The 10,706-nt window shown below is 40.1% G+C and overlaps 1 protein-coding gene and 1 pseudogene across 1 annotated transcript; both read right to left on the bottom strand.

Annotated features, from left to right (window-relative positions):
* Window positions 1-877: 877 nt before the first annotated feature.
* On the bottom strand, window positions 878-1,316 carry LOC114893080 (annotated as a pseudogene).
* Window positions 1,317-6,640: 5,324 nt separating this feature from the next.
* On the bottom strand, window positions 6,641-10,538 carry TEX43 (testis expressed 43). Its single transcript, XM_029215689.1, has 3 exons — window positions 10,429-10,538; window positions 9,740-9,848; window positions 6,641-6,894 (listed from the first exon to the last, which is right to left on the bottom strand). The coding sequence occupies exons 1-3, from the start codon at window positions 10,512-10,514 to the stop codon at window positions 6,685-6,687; spliced, it is 405 nt and encodes a 134-aa protein (XP_029071522.1). The 5' UTR covers window positions 10,515-10,538; the 3' UTR covers window positions 6,641-6,684.
* Between the last annotated feature and the right edge of the window lie 168 nt (window positions 10,539-10,706).

Genomic DNA, 10,706 nt, shown 5'->3' with positions numbered 1-10,706 from the left:
CCAGATGACAAACTGAGAGAGAGGAATATGGTGCGTGGAGCTGCTTGAAGCCACACAGTTAGTAGTGAAGTCAGAATTCAAAGCCAGGTCAGGCTAACTGAAGTCCATGCTCTCGGAAGTGCTTTACTGATGGCTTTTAATTTGTCCCTAGAAAAGATATGTTTTCCTGTTTAAATGTGTTCTCCCTTGTTTTCTCTTTTTTAGTTTTCAAATTTTTACATATCAGATGAAATTGCTCTGTGGCTCAGTAAAATGCAAGGCACTGATGACGGTACCCAAAGGGTTTAAGCTCCCCTTTGTTGATAAAATGCTCTCTTTGAAAATTTTGTTAGTTTCAGAGGCACTGAAGAATTTTTACCTTTTTAAAAAAGCGCAAACCAACAAAACATTTTTAAAAAAAGAAAAAAAAAAAAAGAAAGCTTTGTCTTTTTTTGAGTGACGCAGCAGAGACCTCTTCTGGTCAAGAAGGAGAAAGCAGAGAACCAACTTGGAAAAGGTTAAGGTGGAGAGAACTGGTACAGGAGAAAATAGGATATGAAATAGGTTTCATAGAAGAGTTGATAGTTATGTTGGATATAAAACTCTGACAGCAGAACAGAGAGGAGTGCTTTCCACACATGTGGAGAAAAATACATGTTTGCTGTAATTTACAAAGATACGAGGATGTAAATAAGAATCATAACTCCACCATCCAAAACTAATATTGTAAACATTTTGATGCACTGGCTTCCAGCATTGTTTTCTGGTCATATGCATTCTTTTCATTCACACTGGGTACACCTTGACTTTTCATCTAGTGTTCTTTCACACACATTTTGCCACATTCTCCTTTTTTTCATTTTAACAGTTTTTAATGAAAGTTATATATAAGATTACTTTATTCGTGCATCTTCTCAATTGTTTCTTTCTTATGTCTGCCCTTTTCCTTTCCTACCTGGAGAGATTTGACTTTACGTTCAAGGATCTTTTTGTGGTCTTTGTCCAGTTTTAGTCTAGTGACAAGCACCTTGCTGGGGCGAATGCCCACATGGACAGTCGTGCCATTAGCCTCCTCTCGCTGCACTCAGTCAGTATAGGTGACATACTTCTTCCCGTAAGCCTGGGCTACATTGCCAATTTGCTGCCCTTTGCAGTGCCCTCGCGTAATCTGAACTTCCTCATCCTTTTGGATACGCATGGATCGAATACTGTACTTCTGTCTCAGCTCTTTGGAAAGAGGGGGAAGACATAATCTTCCTGTGAATGTGGGAAGGTACATTGATGTGCCTTTTCTGGTTCTTGCTTTGATCAGAAGCCACAAAGGGATTGAACTTCATCTTGGCTGCTGGTACTTCAGCAATGGTCACTGTTTTGGTCACATTCTTAAAAGAAGAAAGATGTTTTCTGACAGCAAGGCTTTTATTGGTAAATCACATAAAAGCCAGAGAAGTTTCAGTGAAGACTTTTGTACTGGTCCCCATGTTGCTGGGGTCCCAGTTATGCACTGAGATGCACACAGCTTGGGGAGTGTAGTGCTGGCTCCATTCTAGCCGCTGCTCACCTTCTCTGCCAGACGCCCCTGTGTGGGATACACCTATTCACCTGCTCTTGGTGGCCCCTCAGGCTGACGGAAGCTAATGAGTAAAGGCCAAATATGATCACCTATATTCTCAGTATGTGAAAAATATATCCATTGGCATTTTTGACCCTGGAAATCCCAGAGATTTCCCAGTGACTGGCACTAACCCACCTGGGCCAAGATGCAGCACCATAATCTGCTCTCTTGCAAGGAAATTTACAGTCTTAAACTGAACCACAGTGGAATGGGGAGTTTTGAAAGGAGAAAGCCAAAGGTACAAATTAGAATTTACATCTAAGAGAGTGACATTAGATGAGGAATAATCTGAAAGAGAATCACTTCCTGGGACATAACCTAGGGGTCACACAAAATTAGAGAAAATTAAGTAGGACAGAATAATTGATACCATAGGGTGAGGAGACTGTCACTGGGCCAGACCTCACAATTAGCACAACTGGATGAGAACAATATACTCAGGTGTTTTCATGAGGCAAGAACCAAGCACTGTACATTGCTCAGTGCAACTCTTTTGTTGAAGGTTTTTTTTTTTTTCAGTTTATTCCTAGAGATGTACAAAGACCCTACTCAAATGAGCTTCTGCAGTTCTAGGCACCCCTTCATAGAGAGGTGAACCTCTTCAGGATGTCCTGCAGCATTCCTATTCCTCATTGCTGTGAAATTGAGCCTCAGGTGTCGCCTTGGATTTTAAATTCTAGTTGAGTGGTATAAACACAGAGAAGTATCTCGAATTTTAACTTAAAGATCTTGCTGATAATTATCCCACCACCAGCCAAATTTTCTTTTGTTTTCAATGGAAGAGAAAATAATGGAGAAATACTTGACAGGAACATAGTCCTGTCAATGCTTACTCTTGAGAAGAAGTGGGTTAGTTGGCTCAGGTCTGTTTTAGAGGCAAAGTAGGGAATTATAGGAAGCAAAAATCTTCAATTTATCCTAAATAGCTTTTAAAATTCAGAACTGCTTTTTTCTTTTTTTCTTAAATTAGATGTATAAATTGTCCTCCTGGCAATTTCTCAAGTTTGGACTGAAGTGTGGGTAGAATGACATAATTATATAAATTATATTTCACAGTTTTCTTCCTCACATACCTTTATTTAGGCTCTAGTACTTGTCAGTTGAGGAGACAGATATATTCTTTTTGTTTTGTTTTTGTTTTCAATTTATTTGCTTATTTATTTTTGGCTGTGTTGGGTCTTCGTTGCTGCCTGCGGGCTTTCTCTAGTTGTGGTGAGTGGGGGCTACCCTTCGTTGTGGTGCACGGGCTTCTCATTGTGATGGCTTCTCTTGTTGCAGAGCATGGGCTCTAGTACGTGGATTTCAGTAGTTGTGGCATGCAGGCTCAGTGGTTATGGCTCATGGGCTCTATTGCGCAAGCTCAGTACTTATGGCACACGGGCTTAGTTGCTCCACGGCATGTGGGATCTTCCCGGACCAGAGATCGAACCTGTGTCCCCTGCATTGGCAGGCGAATTCTTAAGCACTGTCCACCAGGGAAGTCCAAGACAGATATATTCTAGTATCTCTTCTAGTTCTTCGGACTGGGCTTTATGTTCTCTTGAGAACTTGGATCTAAAGGACTACGGGATTCCTTAGAACAATTTTTAAAAGGCTAGAGTTTCACTTCCAGCATGACAATGTGAGGAGCTCTTCAGACTCACTACCAAAAAAAAATCAGTAATAATTATAAAAGGACAGCCATTTAAAGTCTCTGGACATGGTCCTGGGTGCATACAGCAAATGAAGAAATATTTATTTAATGAAATCTCCTAAAGCTCAGTGAACCCTGAGGTGTTTGATCCAGGACCCACTTCTCTCCTCTCCCCTCCCAGCTCACCATAGTGGAAACTCTACTGCAGACTGGTGCAGCCAAGAGCACAGGGTTCCTCTCCCCACAGATCCCAGGTAGAGGGCTGTCTTCCTAGGCAGGGCAGGATATCAGCATTTCTCATCCTGACCCCAGCTACCTGTTTCTGAAGCTAAGTTCTGTGCAAGTGTGGCCAAAAGGTGGGGGACTCCTTTTTTTTCTACTCAGCCCCAATTCATGGGATGGAAGCTCTGCCTTGGGCATAGAGGCTCTGAGAATACTGGGGCCCTAATTCTCCTTGTCCCAGATCATAAGGTGGTGGTTCCACACTGGGAGAGACAAGTTGAGAAGACCTGAAGCTGAAACCAAGCAGGACCCTGCAGAGCCTTCCTAGGTACAAAAGCCCCTCTGTGTCTCCCATTTCTTGTTTGTAGAAAAAGGCTTTGGTCTCCTAGGCCTTCCCAAAGTTCCAAAGAGCAGGCACAAGTAGTTATTAATTAGGGAAGTGAGGGAATGCAGAAACACAGGAAAAGCAGTCAAGAAACAATATAGTTCAGCAGTAAAACAGAGTCCTAGTTCCTCCTCAAGGGATATATACAACAATCTGACACATATCTTTGGGTTGTTCTGCAGGGACAAAGACTCCCACCCAGGCTGAGGATGGTGACTACACGCTGACCACAAGCATAGAGACCCCATACTGGTTGGAACCAGGTTGGTGAATAAGATTCCTGAAACACCACCCTGTTAACAACCACCAACCAATCAGAAGAAAGTCATACCCACTGCAACCCTCACCCTGAATGTTGCCTTTAAAAACCCTTCCCTGAAAGCTATTGGGGAGTTTGGTTCTTTTGAGCATGAGCTGCCCATTCTCCTTGCTTGGTGCCTACAATAAATGCTGTATTTTCCTTCACCACAACCCAGTGTCAGCAAATTGTCAAGTGGACCCAACTTCAGTTCAGTATCACTTAAATTATCTTCCTTAATAATTTATTTATGCTTTCGTTACTGATTTTTAAGTTGTTATTAGATGGACAGCTCTATCTTTTTTTGTAATAGTTTCCTTGGTGCTGTTATCAGATATGAACACTTGGCTGAATGAAGCATAGCTTAGACCCACTATGGTCTTTTTAAAAAAAGAAATTCTGGTAAAATATATATGACATAAAATTAATGATTTTTACCCTTTTTGAGTGTACAATTCAGTGGCATTAAATACATTCACCCTGTTGTGTAACCATCCATCTACAGAACTTTTCATGTCAAACTGAAACTCTGTACCCTTTAAATGATAACTCCCCATTCTCCCCTCTTCTGTAGCCCTTGGTAACTAACTACCATTCTATTTTCTATCTCTAAGAATTTGACTACTCTAGGTATCTCATATAAGTGAAATCACACAATATTTGTCTTTTTATGTCTTATTTATTCACTTAGCCTGTTGTCAAGGTTCCCCATGTTAGAACATGTAACAGAACTTCATTTTATGGCTGACTAATAATCCATTCCATTACATTCATATACCATATTTTGTTTATCTGTAGGGAAACAAAATTTGCCACCCTAAAATGTCTCTGGCATGTGGATTATTTCAAGCTGAAAACAATCAAGGCCCAGAAGACTCAGGAAGAACTTTTGACCTTCCCCCTAAGTGCCTGAAGGAATTTAGATAGAGGGCCGATTACAGGAATAGAGCTATCACCAGAGATGTCTGCAAAGAACATGAGCTAGATGTGGTGGGGGAAACTCTTAGAGATCACAGGCCACCCTGTGTCCCACTGTCTCTGCAGGCCCAGCAAACATTTACCAAACTTTTACTTTTCCATCTCCATGTCAATTGCCTTCCTCCCTTTGAAGTCCCAAATCACTATTTCCAAATCCTCTTCTGTCTTTAGCTGAAGGTGGTATTTAAAGTGAGGGTTTCAGGGACTTCCCTGATGGCTCAGTGGTTGGGAATCTGCCTGCCAATGCAGGGGAGACAGGTTCGAGCCCTGGTCCAGGAAGATGCCACGTGCCGCAGAGCAACTAAGCCCGTGCGCCACAACTACTGAACCTGTGTGTCACAACTACTGAGCCCGTGCTCCTAGAGCCCTTGCTCTGCAATGAGAAGCCATTGCAATGAGAAGCCCGCACACCGCAACAAACAGTAGCCCCCGCTCACCACAACTAGAGAAAAGCCCACGCGCAGCAAGGAAGACCCAACGCAGCCATAAATAAATAAATACAATTTAAAAACAAAGTGAGGGTTTCAGTCATTTGGGTGAGTTACTCAGTTTTCCTGGGCCTCTCCCATGTATACATGTTATTTAACTTTTGTTTGACTTTCTCCTGTTAATCTGTCTCATGTCAATTCAATTCTTAAGCCAGTCAGAAGAACCTAGAAGGGTAGAGGGAAATTTCTTCCTCCCCAACGATCCATTCATCTGTTGATGGACATTTGACTTGTTTCCACCTTTTGGATATTATAAATAATGCTGCTATGAACATTGGTGTACAAATATCTGTTCAAATCCCTGCTTTCAATTCTTCTGGGCATATACCTAGAAGTGAAATTGCTGGATCATAAGGTAATTCTGAGTGTAATTGTTTGAGAAACCACCATACTGTCTTCCACAGTGGTGCATCATTTTTGCATACAGTGATTATTATGTCTTAAGTTATGTGAATCAATCCTTCACTATAGGAAATTGATACTTGGATACACTGAACCAATATGGAGACATGTGTCTCAGCTAAAATTGTATGATGTATCACAGAGTTGTCTACTAACACTTCTAATAACCATGCTGATTAGCTGCCGGTCTCTATAGCCTTAGGGGGGGGTGTTGGTGCAGTGGAGCAGAAGGAAGGGTGTTGGAGCAGTCAGAAAAGAAGCAAAAAGAATTCCACATCCTGCAACTCTATTTCAGTTTGGCTTTCTTGACACTGAGTTTTGGAGGGGATGAATAATAAGGGTGGAATGAGAAGGAGAGAAAGGTAGAGGAGTGTGGTAAGGTTAGATGGTAGGACTGGATCCGTCTGCTGTTTCTTAACTACTTGGTGTGAAATTAATTTCAGTGAGACAGTTTTCCTTGTTCCCCCACGTCATCTCAGATATTCTCACAGCCTATTTCCTTTCTAAGCTAGTATAATTTAAAGAGTATGCAGTTGACTTATAGCCTTTGAACAAATTGAACCTATAGGCAAAATACAAATGTACAAGGGCTTAAACATTATGGGAGAGAGAGAGAGGGAGAGACTGAAATACTTTATGAGAGAGGGAGAGACTGAAATACTTTATCATTTTATTCTTCTTTCATCAGACCAGTCGCCTCCTGAAGCCATGGGAAATCACAGTGCTTTGGTACCTGGAGAGAGGTGAATGCAGAGGCATATCTGCAATTTTTATTTCTGGTGGGACTTTCTTCAAGACAACTTTACGATCTTCCCCATGGCAAAGCCTTTCACTGTGATTCAAAAACAGAGAGTCTTCCAAAGGGCCGGCATGGATCCCACATGCTTCTGCATGCTAAAAGAAAAAAAATATGCTGTATATCACACCAAAAATCACCTTATTAGGGACTTCCCTGCTGGCGCAGTGGTTAAGAATCCGCCTGCCAATGCAGGGGACATGGGTTCAATCCCTGGTCTAGGAAGATCCCACATGCAGTGGAGCAACTGGACCTGTGCACCACAACTACTGAGCCTGCGCTCTAGAGCCCGTGAGCCACAACTACTGAGCCCGCGTGCCACAACTGCTGAGGCCCGCGCGCTTAGAGCCTGTGCTCCGCAACAAGAGAAGCCACCGCAATGAGAAGCCCGCACACCACAGCAAAGAGTGGCCCCCATTCGCTTGCTGCAAATGGAGAGGACCCTCGTGCGACGACGAGGACCCAACGCAGAGAAAAATAATTAATTTTAAAAAACCCCACTTTATTAGATTAAGATGGAATTTGCCCAACAGTTTTTCTAACTGTTCCTGTTGAGAAGGAAGGTCTAGTGGGCAGAGCAATATCCCTTTTTCAAAAGCAGTGCTCTCTCACTGGTGTCTTCCGACCAACAGGAAGAGCCAGTGGTGTGGGCTGCAGACTATAAACTTGGAGTCAGATCACTGACTTTTAGCTTCACTACTTTTGTGTTCTTGTACAAGTCATTTACCTACCGTGAGACTCAGTTTCCTCAAACATAAAATGGGAATTATTAAAGGATTCTTTGAGTGTTGAATAAAACACTCCATGTGAATGAAAAAACTTTCGCCAACTACTAAGTAAAAGAGCCACACAGTATGCAGCTGCTGCTGCACCCTGCTGCTGGGTAGATAACAGCTACTTAAGATTATCTTAGTTGTACGTCTATTTCTGATTCTTTGATACTGCTGAACAGCAGTCTGGCCTGGTCTTGGGGTGCAGCTCCCTCTCTCCTATGCTGTGTTCTTGTTTTTATGTTGTTAAAGAGCTATATCATCAGGAAAAATGGTAAAATGAAAAGAAAGCATAGCTAGCATTTATTCAGTGCACATTCACTTCATTGTAATTCTCATTTAATTTTCACTTTTACTCTGTAAGGTAGAATATTCCATACACCAGTCGCTAATTATATTTTTTAAATTGTTAGGAACACTGTCAACTAAATTGGAGAAGTGAAATAACAATGAAAGAATTATGCTGACTTATAGCTCTAAAGAGTAAGGGCAAGACTAACAGAAATGTTTTGATACATTCAAAACAGTTCTTCATTATTGACTTCAACTCAAAGTTTATACCCTATAGTTCTAGTAAATGAAAAATATAAAGTCAGTACTAATATTGTCACCATGCTAAAGCTACTTAGGACATTGAAAATGACTTGATAAGCCACTAAGTTACATGAAATACAGCCCAATATTAAGATATTAGAAAGTCTTAATAACCATACCAATTTGATGTTTAAGTTTGGTATTTGAACCATGATTTCCTTAGTTTCATATTTGTTTTCAAAATATCAGATAAAAATACATATAAAATAATCGTCTCAAGGCAAATGGCAGCCTCATTTATTACATTGTATGTATGCATTTTGTAAGAAAATAATTGAGCCATATTTTTATATTTTGTATACCACATAATATTCATATTTTGTAATATCTCTGTCTTCACAAAGTACATTCTTATTCAACATTAATTGCTTATCCTTTAGAAATTTGGAAATTAGTTATATAAACACATTTCTTCCTAGGAATCCTAACATGAAATCTCCTCTTATTGTCTGATTCTTACAAAATATTATAATCTCCTTTAAAGAAACAACTTACCTTTTCACAAGTGAATGGTCAATCAATCTGAATTTGGAAAATGTTTTGAAACTACTGACTACTGAATCAGAGCATTGAGTGGGCAAGGAGTCTTATCTGTAAATCTAGCCAAACTGTTCCCATAGCTCTCAACCTGAGTGTGCAATACAACTGTAAAAATACACGCTCTGTAAAGAACAGACTTGTGGTTGCCAAGGGGGAGGGTGGATGGGGGAGAGTTGGATTGGGAGTTTGGGGTTAGCAGATACAAACTATTACATATAGAATTGATAAACACGGTCCTACCGTATAGCACAGGGAACTATATTCAATATCCTGTGATAAACCACAATGGAAAAGAATATAAAATATACATATATATATATGTATAACTGAATCACTTTGCTGTACAGCAGAAATTAACACATTGTAAATCAACTATACTTCAATTAAAAAAAAATACATGCTCTGTACTGTAGCTTTAATGTTAATGGCGCCTACTTCTGATGAACTTAACAGCTGTGAGTTGCCATTATGTAGAGAAAAAGGTAGACACATGTTTATGAAATCTTTTGGTTTATCTATTTTAAGTTTGTAATTGGGTTATTTAAATAGATATTGCTATTTAACTTTTGTTTGCAAGTTTATGTGAAGGTGCATCAAATAGTTTTTGTCAGAACAGAATGGTGGTTGTCGGGGCCTGGGAGGAGGAAGAAATGAGACAAAGGGTACAAATTTTCAGTTTTAAGAAGAATAAGTTCTAAGGGTCTAATGTTCAGCATAGTGACTATAGTTAATAATACGGTATTATATACTTGAAAGCTGCTGAGAGTAGACCTGAAGCACTCTCACTGCAAGAAAAAAAGAGTCAACAATGTAAAGTGATGAATGTGTTATCTTGACCTTGGTAATCACTCCACAATGTATAGCAAAGCATCACGTTGTATACTTTAAAGGTACACAATCATATTTGTCTATTATTCCTCAATAAAGCTGAAAAAATGAAAAATAAATTTCAAAGCAGCTTTTGTAGAGTTATATATGTCTATTCACAGATATGTTAAATAGTATAGGTTTTTTATTATAAATACCTATAGGAAAATACCTTCAGATTCACATTCCTGAATTTCATGTTCTGTTTCCAAGGCATTACATAACGTCTTGGGATCATCCCGTGCTTTAATGAAAACCGTGGCAAATGAATCTCACCACACCTGAAGATTAGGAAAAAGCAAGAAGAAAGGATATATTGTGAGTTAAATTCAATTATTTTAGCTTCATTTTACGGAATGGAAGCAGTTGTGTCTGTGAGGTTTGGACCCTCTCAGATGCAGCACAGAGCTGTGTCACTGTTTGAGGCTCACCTAGTAGATAACCAACCCATTAAATCCCCGAGTATCACCAAGATCAAGAGTCTGGGTTGGGTATCTGTAGCTCTAACTGCACACTGTCCTTTACTATTTGCTCATCATGTTCATTTTGGCCTGACTTTATGGGGGAAGACAGCACACCATGACCTACCTCAGGCCTACTCATTACCTAAAGGAATCACTGGCCACTCACAAAAACCAGTAACTAATTTAGCTTCCGAATTTAGTACATGCCCTACACTCAGGTCAGACTTGCTTTCTCTGCACACACACTGTTTTGTTCTGGAACATAAAGCTTTCTATATAGATGCCAAGGGGAAGCACAGAATTAGCGTCCTCATCTATGTAGCTCCCAGATTGAAGACAAAGAAACAAAAAACAAACAAAGAAACCACCCCAAAATCCAGAACCCTTAAGTCCTCACTTAATAGCAGGCTTATATGAATTCTCATTAGAGCAGTTGTTGGTGAGTTTAGGTAAGATAGGACAAGTGTCTTTGCCTGAAGCCATCACTGCCAGTAGTGACAGGAATTCTCATCTAGAACTTCACTAGTCTACTAGTCTAATTATGATGTCATTGCTGCCTCAGATCTAACAACGTTTTGCTAATTTCATAGCAACCCATAGCAGTTACTTTAGAAGTTAAGAGTGTGGCACTTAGAGCTATTTTTGGTATTTTTAGTACACCTTGAGTACACCATC

Source organism: Monodon monoceros, unplaced genomic scaffold (genome assembly GCF_005190385.1).
Source record: "Monodon monoceros isolate NGI ecotype Baffin Bay Population unplaced genomic scaffold, NGI_Narwhal_1 Super_Scaffold_12, whole genome shotgun sequence".
NCBI lineage: Eukaryota > Metazoa > Chordata > Mammalia > Artiodactyla > Monodontidae > Monodon > Monodon monoceros.
This window is presented reverse-complemented; position numbering and strand designations above follow the sequence as displayed.